The 15730-nt window shown below is 37.2% G+C and overlaps 1 protein-coding gene across 2 annotated transcripts in view; it reads left to right on the top strand.

Moving 5' to 3' along the window:
• Positions 1 to 15730, top strand: part of LOC114025641 (alpha-catulin-like) — a 95598-nt gene that overhangs the window by 62623 nt on the left and 17245 nt on the right. For both annotated transcript variants that reach the window (XM_027839110.1, XM_027839109.1), the window contains exons 11-14: positions 4226 to 4376; positions 13609 to 13646; positions 15378 to 15428; positions 15527 to 15681. In XM_027839110.1, the coding sequence (XP_027694911.1) occupies positions 4226 to 4376; positions 13609 to 13646; positions 15378 to 15428; positions 15527 to 15681 (395 nt within the window). The remainder of the gene's footprint in view (positions 1 to 4225; positions 4377 to 13608; positions 13647 to 15377; positions 15429 to 15526; positions 15682 to 15730) is intronic.

Below are 15730 nucleotides of genomic sequence, written 5' to 3'. Positions count from 1 at the left end.
GAAAACTATCAGCATAATTCATTATATCAACACCAAAACTAATAGAAACCACATGATCATCTCAATAGATGCAGAAAAAGCTTTTGACAAAATACAACATCCATTCCTATTAAAAACACTAGAGAGCATAGGAATAAATGGAGTCTTCCTTAAAATAATAAATAGCGTCTATCTAAAACCTTCAGCAAGCATAATATGTAATGGGGACAAGCTAGAAGCATTTCCAATGAGATCGGGGGTGAAACAAGGATGTCCATTATCACCACTGTTATTCAATATCGTACTGGAAACGTTAGCTTTAGCAATAAGAGAAGAAAAAGAAATTGAAGGTATCAGAATAGGCAAAGAAAAAACAGAGCTATCACTCTTTCCAGATGACATGATGTTATACTTCGAGAATCCTAGAGAATCAAGTAACAACTACTTGAAATAATAAACAACTTTAGCAAAGTTGCAGGCTATAAAATAAACCCACATAAATCATCGGCATTTCTATATATTACCCACAAATCCCAACAGCAAGAGATAGAAAGAGAAATTCTATTTAAACTTACTGTAGACATTATGAAATATTTAGGAGTCTACCTCCCGAAACAAACCCAGGAACTCTATGAACACAATTACAAAACACTTTTCACTCAAATAAAGTCAGATCTAAATAACTGGAAAAACATCAATTGCTCATGGGTAGGCTGAGCTAATATAATAAAAATGACAGTTCTACCTAAGCTAATTTACTTATTCAGTGCCATACCAATCAAACTACCAAAAATTATTTTATAGAGTTAGAAAAAATAATAACAAGATTCATTTGGAAGAACAAAAGGTCCAGAATATCAAGGGAACTAATGAAAAGAAATGCAGGGGAGGGTGGCCTAGCCATTCCAGATCTTAAATTGTATTATAAAGCAGCAATCATCAAAACTGCTTGGTACTGGCTAAGAAATAGAGTGGTGGATCAGTGGAATAGGTTAAATATGAAAGACACAGTAGTCAATGACTATAGCAATCTATTATTTGATAAACCCAAAGACCCCAGCTTCTGGGATAAGAACCCACTCTTTGAAAAAAATTGCTGGGGAGGGGGCGGAGCCAAGATGGCAGAGGGAAAACAGTGACTTGCTTGAGCTCTCCCCCCAAACCCCTCCAAATACCTATAAAAAATGACTCTAAACAAATTCTAAAGCAGCAGAACCCACAAAAAGACAGAATGAAACAAATTTCCAGCCAAAGACAGCCTGGATGGTTGATTGGAAAGGTATATTGAGCTGGGCGGGGAGAGGAGCTTAGTTTGGCATGGGTGTGCAGGCCACAGGGACCCTGGAGCAGGCCTCAGAGGACTGAATTGCAGGCCGCTGTGGCAGTTTCTAGACTTCTCAACCCACAAATGCCAAAGACAACTTAGAAGGTCAGTGGGAAAAGTCTGTGACGTCGGTGAGAGAGAGGCTAGGTCTCAGCCGCAAGTCTTGAGCATGGTCCGGGCAGCAGCTGCTTCCTGAGCTTCCAGCACACAGACTGAGGGGGAATCAAGTGACTGATCAGAGGGGGATTGCAGGGATCTCTTTGCCAGTGCTAAGGCAGGAATCTCTTGCTTTGCCGGTGCTTGGATCTGGGTCACAGTTCTGAGGGGCGGTCCTGGGGCGAGGAGGAGTGCTGGCTTGGTGGAGCTTGTTGTGGTAGTGGAGAGGAAACACCTCGCCCCTTATCATAGCACCCTGGAAGAACTGAAAATTTTCAGTTCCCTAGAAGTATCTCTGAAAACAGCTGTACAAACCCCTGAAGCTTGGGACAGTACATTCTCCACATTGGAAGCAGACTCTTACCTTAACAAAGAGTTTAAAACTCAAGTAATTGGCCAGGATCATGAGTAAGCAGCGCAAAAAGAGTCAGACTATATTACCTTACTTTGGTGACAAAGAATATCAAAACATACAACCAGAAGAAGACAATGAAGCCAAAGCTCCTACATCCAAAGCCTCCACGAAAAATATGAATCAGTCCCAGCCCTTGGAAGAGCTCAAAAGGGATTTTGAGAAGCAAGTAAGAGAAGTAGAGGAAAAACTGAGCGTGATGCAAGAAAATCACGAAAAACAAGTCAACAGCTTGCTAAGAGAGACCTAAAAAAATACTGAAGAAAATAACACCTTAAAAAATAGCCTAACCCAAGTGGTAAAAGAAGTCCAAAAAGCCAATGAGGAGAAGAATACCCTAAAAAGCGAAATTGGCCAAATGGAAAAGGAAGTCCAAAAGATTACTGAAGAAAATACTTCCTTAAAAATTAGAATAGAGCAATTGGAAGCTAGTGAATTTATGAGAAATCAAGACACTGTCAAACAAATCCAAAGGAATGAAAAATTAGAAAACAATGTGAAATATCTCATTGGAAAAACAACTGACCTGGAAAATAGATCCAGGAGAGAGAATTTAAAAATTATTGGACTATCTGAAAGCCATGATCAAAAAAAGAGCCTAGATATCATCTTTCAAGAAATTGTCAAGGAAAACTGCCCTGATATTTTAGAACCAGAGGGCAAAATAGAAATTGAAAGAATCCACCAATCTCCTCCTGAATGAGATCTCCAAAGGAAAACTCCTAGGAATATTGTAGTCAAATTCCAGAGCTCCCAGGTCAAGGAGAAAATAATACAAGCAGCCAGAAAGAAACAATTCAAGTATTGTGGAAACACAATCAGGGTAACATAAAATTTAGCAGCTTCTACATTAAGGGACCGCAGGGCATGGAATATAGTATTCTGGAGGGCAAAGGAGATAGGATTACAACCAAGAATCACCTACCCAGCAAAACTGAGTATAATCCTGCAAGATAAAAAATGGTCATTCAGTGAAATAGAGGACTTTCAAGCACTCTTGATGAAAAGACCAGAGCTGAATAGAAAATTTGGCTTTCAAATACAAGACTCAAGTGGAACATGAAGAGGTAACAGGAAAGAGAAATCATAAGGGACCTATTTAGGTTGAACTGTTTACATTCCTACATGGAAAGATGATATTTGTAACTCATGAGACCTTTGTCAGTATTAGGGTAGTTGGAGGGAAAAAATTATATAGATAGGATGAATTGAAGATGATGGGGTGGTATCTAGAGTATAAAATTAAGGGGTGAGAGAGGATTATACTGTGAGAAGAAGAAAGGGAAAGGTAGAATGGGGTAAATTATCTCACATAAAATGGACAAGAAAAGGCTTTTACAGTGGAGGGGAAGTGGAGGAAGGTGAGAGGGAAGGAGTGAATCTTATTCTCATCAGATTTGGCTTAAGGAGGGAATAACATACATACTCAATTGGGTGTGGAAATCTGTCTTACCCTACAGGAAAATAGGGGGGGAAGGGGACAAGAGAGCAGGGAGAGGATGGGGGGGCGATTGGGGGAGGGGATAATCAGAAGCAAACACTTCTGAGAAGAGACAGGGTCAAAAGAGAGAATAGAATAAATTGGAAGGGCAGGATAGTATGAAGGGAAATATAGTTTTCCACAACATGACTATGACGGAAGTGTTTTACATGACTACACATGTATAACCTGTATCCAACTGCTTGCCTTCTCAATGAGGGTGGCTGGGGAGAGAGGAAGGGAGAAAATTTGGAACCCAAAGTTTTAAAAACAAATGTTAAAAATTCTTTTCACATGCAACTGGAAAATAAGATATTCAGGCAATGGGGTATAGAAGTCTATCCTGCCCTATTTAAAAATAGAAGGGGAAGGGGATAAGAGAAGGGGGGGGATAGAAGGGAGGGCGGATTAGGGAAAAGGGTATTCAGAATGCACGCTGTCTTGGGGTGAGGGGAGGGACACGATGGGGAGAAAATTTGGAACTCAAAATCTTGTGGAAGTGAATGTTGAAAACTAAAAATAAATAAATTAATGAATTTTTAAAAAAGATTAAAAAAAAAAGAATGATGACTGAGGAAAGGCTATGTTGGATATAGCAAGTGAGAGGCCATTAGACAATCTTTAAAACAGATGTTTCCGTAGAGTGGTGGAGTGAGGAAGTTTGAGGCAGTATTTAAATGACTGAGTCAAGAGTTTTGGCAGTGAAAAGGGAAAAAAATAGGATTATAGTTTGAGGGGATGGCACGATCAAGTAAGAATTTTGTTAGTTTAAGGGAGAACTAAGCATGTTTCTAGGTACTTAAGGAGAAATTGAAGATGAGAAAGTGAGAGGAAACTTTTTGAAATTCATTTACATATAGTATGTATTCTTCAGATAATTTCAGCTGCTGAAACTTTGACATTACATCCATCCAGCAAGATTGCTAAAGAAAATCTGGATGTGTTTTGTGAAGCTTGGGAGTCTCAGATTAGTGACATGTCAACATTACTAAGAGAAATAAATGATGTGTTTGAAGGAAAACGAGGTAAGTCAGAATGCTGGCCACATGTTTAAATTTTGAACTGTTAAGTTTATAATTTTTGTTCCAAGCTTTGTCAGATATAAAATGAATTATCTTTTGTCACTCAGGTTAGCTATTAAGCTAAAACATGTAAATTTTCAGAAATTATAGACTAGAATTATTTTTTATCTCGACTAAGTTAAATATAGTATGACTGATGAGAAACGATGGAGTTATCCATAATTTTTGTTCACCTCAGTCATTTTTTATCCTAGTATTTAAGCAGTTAAAATCTTGATAAGCATAATTAAGTAGAAATTTCATTTTATTACTTGACTAGTATTGTAGGACTTGTTAAATTTAATATTTTGCCTTTATCATTAAGATTCAGTCTTACCAATGTTCTCTTATAACTATCCTTTGTTCTTGGAACCAATCCCATACTTTATTTAGTATTATTAGCTTGGATTATAGACACTTCATAATGTAGTGAATGTAGCTATTTGATTTTTGAACTGCTGTCCTTCCTCTTGGATGGAATCTCTTTACCTGATGACTACACAACCTTGAAATATTTCCTGTGGTTGGTAAGTTTATTGGTATTTTTACACCATATAGAATAAGCACCACAAGATATCAAGTAAGAAATTATTTTGATTCTTCATTTTAATTTCACCTGAAAGTTTATTTTTTATTACTATGAATCTCTTATACTTATTATCAGAAAAAATCTCATTGTAGTTTTAGTCATGTTATTTCTTAGGGAAAAACTTGTTTAGTATAACAAGTATATCACTTATCAGGAGCATATTATTATAAAATACCATTTAAAATGATGATCTCATTGAATTAATGTTTTTTCACTATATGTAACTGTTACGTGTTTTTGAATGATCACAGCATAAATGCTGTGTTGTTATTCAGTCATATCCGACTCTTCATGATCCTAGATTAGTTTACCAGTTCCTTCTCTAGCTCATTTTACAGATGAGGAACTGAGGCAAATAGAGTTAAGTGACTTAGGGTCACACAGCTAGTAAGTGTCTGAGGCCAGCTTCGAATTCAGGAAGATGAGTCTTCCTTTCGTCAAGCCCAGCATCCTATCTGCTATGCCACCTAGCTGCCCAAATGCTGTGTGTTTACTTAAAAAATCAAAACCAACTCTTTTTTTTTAAAGCCATATCATTTGTGAAACATTCAGTTCAACAAACATTTAGGAAATGCCTACTATTGTCACAATTTAAATTTAACAAAAGGGTAAGTGGAGACATTTCTCTGAGTAAGATAACATTTATTATCAGGGGCATGCTGCTTATCAATAAATGGATCAATTGATTGCCTCTATTTATGCCAAAGACCCCGGGCAAAAGGAAAATTCCCCTTCTATAGGTTTTGCAGAGTATAGAACAAAGACCAGAACAGGGTAGATGATATCATGGGATTGAGGGCAATATGATTGGTTGCAAAGCTGAGGCACAGAGAACAACATAATTGGTTGGAAGTTTGGTAATGGGCACTAGCAAAAAAACCCCTCCTTCCCCGCTGAGAGTCCAGATACATGATAACAAATTAGATATCCTAGATAATAAATTAAGACATCCTTGAAGAGTAGCTTCATGGTGTAAAGATATTAGACCTGACTTCCTTGTGTTCATACATGTCCCCTAAGGTCAGCAAAATTCCTTGAAGCAAGAATATATCAGTGGTTAGCAGGAGAGCTCAATTTTTAAACGTAAACCATTACAGGACAACTGATTTCTGAACTAAGTTTAGAGACAAAGAACCATGACTTTAGCAGTTATAGGACAAAAGCAATTATAAATAGGATCAATAAGAAAGTGATATAGGATCAATCTTAATGTTCTCACTATATACATGCAAGGTTCTGGGAAGAGATACAAAAATGATTGACAGGGGCAGCTAGGTGGCGCAGTGTATAGAGCACCAGCCCTGCAGTCAGGAGGACCTGAGTTCAAATCTGGCCTCAGACCAGACACTTGACACTTACTAGCTGTGTGACCCTGGACAAGTCACTTAACCCCAATTGCCTAAAAAAAAAAAAGATTGACAGTATTTCTACCCTCAAGGAGTATACAATCCAATAGGAAATATAAGACATACACAAATATATAATACAAGATAAAACATGATGAATGCATTAGAGAAGTAAGAATTCTGTGTGGGTCAGAAGAGGGGGAGATAACTTTCAGTTGATGAGAGTAATGGAGAATTTCATAGAAGAGATGGTTGTTTCAATGTGACTTAAAAAAAACAATGGAAAATAGTTGAAGAATAAATAAGCCTGCAAAGAAATTGATGTAAGATCCAGCTTAGCCAGACCATCTCAGGAGGTTAAATTAGAGTTAGGTCTTGCAGGAAGAAAGCAATTTTAATAGGCAGTGTGCAGAGAGATACAAATCTACATATCTAGCCCTAATCTGTCTTCTGAACTTCAGTCCTGCATCTTCAACTGTCTGATTGAAATCTCCATCTGAATTTCTTGCCAGCAATTCAAATTCAACATGTACAAAACTGAACTCGTCATCTTTTCCCCTAAACCTGTCATTTTACTTCACTGTTTCAGTTAAGGAGACTACCATCCTTATAGCCACCCAAGTTCAAAACTTCAATTATCTATGCCTCTTTCCTCCTTCACATACCCATATACCATCTATCTATTGACAAATCCTGTCAATTCTACCTTCCATGAAGTTTTCTACAAAGTAGACCCTTCTGTATATTCAGATTATCACCTTCCATCTGGACTTTTGATTTAATAGTCTCCTATTGGTGTCTCTACTGCTAATCTCTAACTTCCCTGATCTAGCCTTCACACAACTGACAAAATAGTTTTCCTAAAGTATTGTCATGTCCAAAAACCTTTAGTAGTTTCCTTTGTCTCCAGAACAAAATCCAATTAGTCAGTCCACAAGAATTTATTAATTATCCACTACTTACTTGGCTCTATATTAGGCACTAGGGATATGGAGATATAAATGCCCTTAAGGAGCTTAAATTCTCTTCGGAGATACATGTACACATATAAATGTATGCAAAATAAATTCTAGTTAATTTTTTGTGGGAGAAGCACTAGGACCTGGGGTGACCATGAAAGGACTCACAGAGATGGTGACAGTTGAGGTGGACTTTGAAGAATGGAGGATTCTAAGAGGCAGAAGTGAAGAGGTGGGGCATCTGAAGCTTGGGGGACATCCCCAAGGGGGATAGGGAAATGTGTATGGAGAACAGCAAAAAGACCGATTTGACTGGACCAAAAGGTTCATTAAATGGAGCAATAGATAATAAGGCTGGAAAGTTAGAATGAAGCCAGGTTGTAAAGAACTTTACATGCCAAAATAAGGAGTTTGATCCTAGAGGTAAAAGGAAGCCACTCAAATTTATTAAACAAAAGAATGATGTGGTCAGAACCAGGCATTAAGAGTATCACTTCAGCTCAGATTCATATAATCTAGCCACTGCTCAGATTTTTACAATCCAGCCAATAATTTACAGATGCTCAGATTCCTTTAGAATCTGGCCAATATGGCGGATCTTTAATAAACCTTGAAAAAAGAAAAGAGTATCACTTCAACAGAATGGATAGTGTGGGGAAACACTTGAAGACAGGAGACCAATTAGGGAGCCACCGCAATAGTCCAGGCAAGAGATTATGAGGACCTCAATTAAGGTAGGTGCTCAGTGGGAAGGGGGAGAAAAATGCAAGCAATGCTGTGAAGGGAGAAATACAAACTAACTTAAGGCCCTCAGTAATCTGGTGCCAACCTACTTTTCCATACATATTTCATATCATTTCCCTTCACACATTCTGCATTTCAGCCAAACTACTTCTAGCTATTCCTTCAGATCGGTATATTGCCTTCTACCTCCCCCATGCCTAGAATGCTCTTCCTCCTGATTTTAGCCTTTTAGAATCCTTTTTTTCCTTCAGAGCTCAACTCGGGTACCAACTCTTCCAAGTAGCTTTACCCAATCTCCATAGCACCCCCTGCCCATCTAATTGAAATCCTCACATCTTCCCATTGCTCATACTTCAGACTTAATTGTCCCTGTCACTCTCTACCTTGTGTTGTACTTCTCAGAATAACCATCATATCTCTCCACCTCACCCCTTCACCCCAGGTTTCTTGAAGTCAAGGACTATTTCTTTTTTAATCTTTGTGTCCCCAACACCTAATAGAAGGCTTTGCATAGGCACTTAATAGATTTTTTTTTAAATGAATCTGTTCCATAATGGAAAAGAGCTTAAGCAAAAGCACAGAGATGGGAAGGGGCAGGTCAAGAAGGAGGGATGATGATTGGTTTTTATATAGCACAGAAAATACAAAAGGGACTTGTGTGAAATGAGACCAGAGGGGGTAGAATGGACCTTAGAATGCCTGGATAAGGAGTTTATTCTTTATTTTGTCAGAAATGAAAAACTAGTAAAGGCTTTTAAATAGAGACATGACATGATCATAGGGTATTGGGAATGGGAAGAAGGGAACAGATTCAGAAAGGTATAGGTAGGGGTTTTTTGGTTGTAGTGCGTGGTTTGATTTGGTTTGGTTTTTTGTCCAGACCTGTGTTTTAATTAATGTAGGGAAATCTCACAATAGAAGCTCCTTCCACCAATGCAGAATGGCAATTCATCTGTAACTTATAGTCTTAGAGAGTTGCTGGAGCATTGAGAGTTTATGTGATTTTCTCATAGTCACACAACTGGTATGTGTCAGAGGCAAGACTTATCACCAGGACCTCCTGACTCCAAGGCCAGCCCTCTTTTCAATTCCCGATAATGTCAGACTAGTTACATTATGGCTTGACCCTGCCGTAAGAAAAAAAAGTTAAGTGTACAAAAAAACCCTATGCAAGGCCATTTTATGGGAGATACAAATATTCAATATGACAAAAAACACAAATAATCACAAATACGCTTATCTACCAAGATGCTACAATAGCCTGCCTCATGCTTGCCATGAGAGACAGTCAGTTAGTAAACATTTATTAGGTACCTACCATGTGCCAGGCATTGTGCTAAGCACTGGGAATACAAAAGGAGGCAAAGGATAGTCCCTGCTTTCAAAGAGCTCACAATCTAATAGGGGAGACAATAAGCAAACAAATATGTCCTAACAAGCTATATACAGGAAAAACAGGAAATAATTAAGAAAGAGAAGGCATTTGAATTAAGAGGGATTGGGAAGGGCTTCCTATAGAAGGTGGAATTTTAGTTGGGACCTAAAGGAAGCCAATAGACAAAGATAAAATGTGGAAAAGAGTGGCATAGGGGATGGAAGGTTTGATTTAGGAAGAAGAGCCAGGTTCAGATCTTGCCTCTGACTCTAGCTATGTGACTCCAAGCAAGCTACTTAACATCTCCAGTTCTCAGTTTACTGATCTGTAAAATGAGTTGGTCAGATTAGGTGTCCTCTAAGTTCCCTTCCAGTAGTAAATCTATGATGCTCTGTGAAATACCCTGTATTGCCTTCTGTTTCCTAATATTAACCCATAGCAGAGAGTATCACTAATAGGATGTGTAATAATAAGGATTTTAGTCCCTTAATCTTAATTAATTAAAGAGCTGTCTCTAAATTCCTAGTGTTCTGTAACTAGACACATATCAGGCATATTTCAGTGAATCCTGCAGTGTTTTGATACTACATACTTCAGACCTCTGACATTTTCCTCTGGGGATAATTATACACTTGAGAATCCAAGTTTGCTTACACTTGGGTCATACAAAAGAGAACAAATGGGAACTAATCTCTTTCTTGTGATCATAATTCATTTCATGTTCCTTCTTGCTTATATTGTTGCCTAGAGCTAGATGACTTCTTAGACTCTGGACCCTGGCTTGATCTTTAGCTTGAACTAGACCTGTTAACTACTCTGACTTTTAACACTGCTCCAGTCTTTCCAGCCTCATTAAACTTCTTGGACTTGTCTGCTTTGATTTAGGGATTAGTAATCTTTCATTCTTTGTTGGAGTCCAGGGATTCCCAGTCCTTGACTAGCCTAATGATCTGTGATGCTATCCATGTCCCAGCATGGCACAAACATTTTTCACAGGTATATCCCATATCTGATTTCCTACAACAGGTCATTTTAGCAGTGGATACTTCTCTGCTACATTGAAAGTATATGTTTGGTCCCACATTATGTAATTTCACAAGAAGACTTCCTGTATCAGCTTCTTATCCAAGGACTATCACACCCACCTGAAAAACATTTGTTGAAGATATTCTGGCAAATTAAAGGGTTTATACCATGTGTAGTGATAGAAATGGTAATACCTATGTATTACTTAAGCTAACAGGAGACACCCCATATGCCTAGCTATCCCCAGTAGAAGCAATCAGGTTCCAATTTTGGTTTTAAGTTAAACAGTGGGACTAGTTAAAGAGACTCCCTAAGACCATAGACACACAGATAATATGCCTATACACAGATGTACACATTCATACAAATAGTACGCCTATCAAGTTTGCAAAGCTGGGAGAAACTGTTGGTTCATTTGATAATAGAATTGGGATCCCAAACTATTTCAATAGATTGGAATGATGATCCAAATCTAATAAGATGAAATTTAATAAAGATAAATGTAAAGTACTAAATGTGGGTTCAAAAAATTAACTGTATAAATATATAGTGGGGAAAACATGGCTAGACAGTGGTTAATATGAAAAATGCCTGGGTTTTTTTTTTTTTTACTGAAAGCTTAGTAAGTATTAGTCCCCCTCCCCAAATGATAAGTGTAGTATCTAGTATCAGAGAGTTAATAGCCCCACTTTACTCAGCCCTGTTCAGATCACATTTGGATTTCTGGGTGCCACATTTTAGGAAGAATATTAACAAGCTAATAGATACCCAGAAGAGGGCAACAAAGATTATGAGAGGACTCAAAATCATGACTCCAATAAGTCTTTAATAAATGTTTGTTGGCTAAGTTAAAGGAACTGGAGATATTTATCCTGAAAGAAACTTAAGGGGAATATGACTTGTTTACAAATTTTTGGAGGGTGGCCCCGTGGAAGCAGTAATAGCCACGTTTTTGTTGTTGTTGTTGTTGTTGTTATTTTTTGCCTAAGACCAATGGATAAAAGTTATAGGAAAATGTGTTTAGGCTCAATATAAGGAAAAATTTCCTAACAATCAGAGCTGCTCAGAAGTAGAATGGGTTGTCTCATGAGGCAGTAATTTCTCTGTTATTAGAGTTCTTCTGTTATTATGTTATAAGCAGGATTATTGACTCATAAATGAGTTGTTCTAGATTACTTCTGAGCTGCCTTACAACTCTTGAGATTTTAGGGGGTATTAAGATACCAGACTAGGGTGCTGTCAGTGATAATGGAAAGCAAGGAATGAATCCAAGAGATACCACAAAGGAAGATATAAGATAATAGATATAAGGGATGAATTAGTGGGAAGGTTGAAAATAGCTTCCAGATTTTGAGCCTAGGTGACAGGAAGAAAGGTGAGACAGTTGACAAGAAATGGGAAAATTGGGAAGGGCAGATAGTTTACAAAAGAAGACAATGCCTTGATTTTTTCCATCCAAATGGAATTTCTCTGAAGGCATTCGAAGTACAAGACTAGGGGTCAGGATTGAAAATATAGGGTAGGGACTCGATATAAATAAAAGTGATAGTTCAAAACTGATAGTTGTTCCTAATTTGAGAGTTAAAGAGAGAAGAGCCAGAGGGTCAAGGTATGAACCTTAGGTTATTTATATCCACAGTTAGGGGTATGAGAAATAAGAGGAGCCAAAGAATCAGTGGTAGAGACCTTGTAAGAGAATCAGAATTGTGTCATGAAAACTGTGGAAAATTTTCAAAACAGAGGGGCAATCAATAGCCAAAGAGAATGGAGACAGAAAATAGCATTGGATTTGGCAAGAATTTTGACACTGACAAAGCAGTTTCAGTAGAGTGATAGGAGCCAGATCATAGGGATCTCAGAAGGGACTAGATGACGAGGAGGCAGAGCCATTGAGTTCAGAACATTAACTCATCATTTACTAGAGTATTTGCATTCAGGGCATTGTGCTAAGTGTTCACTGTGCCAGGTACTGTGAAGGAAAAAAAAAAAAATAATCCTTGATAAACTTACTATCTCATCAGGGAAACAACACATGATGTAAAGATGAAAATGACTTAATACCTCAAAAAAGACCCAAATTTGCAAGGCATCTTGTACAGACTGCCTCCTACATAGTGCCGAGGGATAAGTAGGAGAGCCATTTTGGGAGTCATCTGCAGATTGGTGGTGGTTGAAACCACATGAACAATGGATTTTATATATATACGATAAATTATATATATACAGTGGATCACACACACACATACACTAACAGCAACTCAGCAACTATTTTGTTTTATCTAAAGGAATACTTTTCATTGACAAGGTCAATGTGATGCTACATTGTCAACACAAGAGCTCAGATGGTAGAAATAAAAGCCAGACTTTATAAGGTCAAGACTAGGAATGTAAGCCCATCAGGTTAAGTAAAGTCTAATGGGGAGTGGGGAGAGAGGATAATTTGTTCTAGGGACAGGCCGCTAATAAAAATGTGAGTTTTTAGGTAAGTCTTTCCACAAGGGTAAAGAGAAGTGGGAGATTGGTGCTGTTAGCAAGATCAGAATACCAACAGCATTGCCTAATGCTGAACTAGTGACATAATTCCACCTTCCTCATACATAATTCTTTATGTTCCCTCTTTCTAGGATAAGTATTAGTCCTCAAGTCTGAGGAGAGGCTGAACCTACAGCTTCTAGTTAAATTCACTATGTTTGAGGGGATATGGAGTCAGGCAAACTATTACAATAACTTTCAATATAGCCGATGTAATATTGTGACTGAAAATGCGTGGACTTTGATGACCCATCCACATTTGCCTCTTTTAAGGGGAATCATCTGTTTCAGTTTTTGTTTTGGCCAAATTTTATTTAAGAAATGTAAGCTGATTATAGATTAAGATGAATATACTTGAAATATTTTATTTCCTCCCTCAGAATATATCTTAAGTAATTGGCTAATATAAATTTAATATGAAATTACATAACTTTTCAGTTTCCAGGTTCATAAATGAAAGAACTTTGTTTCTAAATGCATGTGATTGATAGAATATATATAGCATTACTACTTAAGCATTCCTTAGTAGTTTATGTAATAACATTTAACATAGTGAAAAACATAACAGTGAGAAATATTACATTTATGAAATAATTTTGTTTACTAATACATGTATTGGTTGTAGGAGAGAAGCGTGCCTACCTTTCACTTCCAAAGCCAGTGGTAAGTGTTGGAAAGTGGTTTTGCATATTTGAACCCATTTGCTATAGTTTCTTAGGCAATTAATTGCCTTTTAATATCTCAATATAGAAAGTCAGCCTTGAAGCCAGGAAGGCCTGGTTTCAGGTCCCCCCCCCAACACATATTGGCTGTGTGACCCTGGGCAAGTCACTTAACTTCTCAGCACATTGTCCACACCCACCTATGTCACTGCTGCATGCCATTCTTTCTCACAGTCATATTCTTTTTGCCCACTGCCAAATGATAGAATAATGCAGTCTTTTACCTTCCCTTTCGTAAAATAGAATCATAGACATATAAAATGTTAGAGCTGGAAGCTACCTTAAAAATCACCTAGCCCAACTCCCTCGTTTTACAGAAACTAAGACCCAGAGAGGTTGCATTACTTACTCAAAGATGTAAACATGAGTCAACCTGAGATCAAAAAGTGTTTCGGAGGGTCTGTACCAACAGTTTTCCATCCTCGGAACATCTGGGGCCTCTCCCAGCTCTTACTCTTTCTAGAACCCTTGTCCCAGATCATAGATGCCACCAACAGTGGCTAAGTGAGTCCTTGTTCCCATTACGTAGAAGATAGGGTCCTTTGGGGAGAAGTTAGTGGCTTCCTGGTATTCCAAGCTGGAACTCAATTCATTTTCTTTTAGAAACATTTTGCTGTGTAGTAATTAATTTCTATAAATCTATACACTTAAGATACTTCAGTGTTTCAAAAATCTTTAATTTTAGTGGTATAGGAACTTTCTTTACTGACATAAGTATCAACCTCTCTATAGTTAATAGACTATCTTCAAGAGTTGCTGTAGTAACAAAAAAAAAAAAAAAAAAATCAGCTCCAGTAAAACAGACCTACAGTACTCTATCACTCGGCCTACACTTGAAGCTTTTCCAACTTGTTAGGACCTGGCAAAGCATGTGTTGTGCTGATATAACCTTCAAGAACATAGAATCATCTCCACATCACAATAAAGCTTCAAAATAAGATTTTTAGGAAGGCCAAAATATATTTCAGATACACTATGGGTTAAGTAGACTCTTGTGGGCTGTCCTGGAATCCTCATCATTATTTGTTCTACAAAATATGTTTTAAAAATTCCAAATAATTCACTTAGAAATGAGTTCTTGGAATATAATGCTTTCATAATTTTGCATATTACCTTAATTTTTGTTTAAATTTATTATAAGAAAATCAGAGTTCCTTAATACAAGTATAATCCTCTACAAAATTTAGAAAATAGGGTTACGAAGGGCATTGCAATCTAACTTACTAAATGAAGGTAAGTTCTTGGATTAGAGAAACATTTAATAAACTGAATTCCAAATTCATAAAAATGAGGAAAACAAGAATTGCATATAATATGTTATGGGTCTGACTTATTTCATAATAGCAATCATTTCATAGTCTTAATTCAAGTACTAAAATCTTATTGCAAATAACCTTCTTTTTGTTTTTGTTTGTTTTGGGCAATTGGAGTTAAGTGACTTGCCCAGGGTCACACAGCTAGTAAGTGTCAAGTGTTTGGTTTGAGGCCAGATTTGAACTCAGGTCCTCCTGACTTCAGGGCCGGTGCTCTATCCACTGCGCCACCTTGCTGCCCCCAAATAACCTTGTTTTAAAGAATGAATTTAGTTTATGTTTTTATTAACTATTTTATTTCATTATGATCAATTGTACCATTTTTTAAACTACCTTAAACTTTTTTTTAATTACAACAGAAGAATAATGCAAACCTGAAGCCATTTAAGCCAACCAAACTTGATTCTGAGGTGAGACCATTTCCTATTGAATTGTGTTGTATTTTATACTCCTTAAAAGTTTTTTTAAAGTCAATAATGACCAAAAAGTTAAAATTTTTAATTTATAGGAACAAGCGAAGATAGCAAAACTTGGACTTAAGCTTCGTTTACTCACATCAGATGTAGACTGTGAAATAGAAAAATGGAAGAACCAGGAAAATGAAATTGTTCGACATGGGCAGAACATGTCCAGTATGGCCTATTCCATATACCTGTTTACTAGGTAAATACCATTTTGATGTCCACAATCCAACCAATATCTTTCATGTTAA

Source organism: Vombatus ursinus, unplaced genomic scaffold (genome assembly GCF_900497805.2).
Source record: "Vombatus ursinus unplaced genomic scaffold, bare-nosed wombat genome assembly UNPS02014832.1, whole genome shotgun sequence".
NCBI lineage: Eukaryota > Metazoa > Chordata > Mammalia > Diprotodontia > Vombatidae > Vombatus > Vombatus ursinus.
Note: the sequence above shows the minus strand (reverse complement) of the source record. Positions and strands in the feature narration are given on the sequence as shown.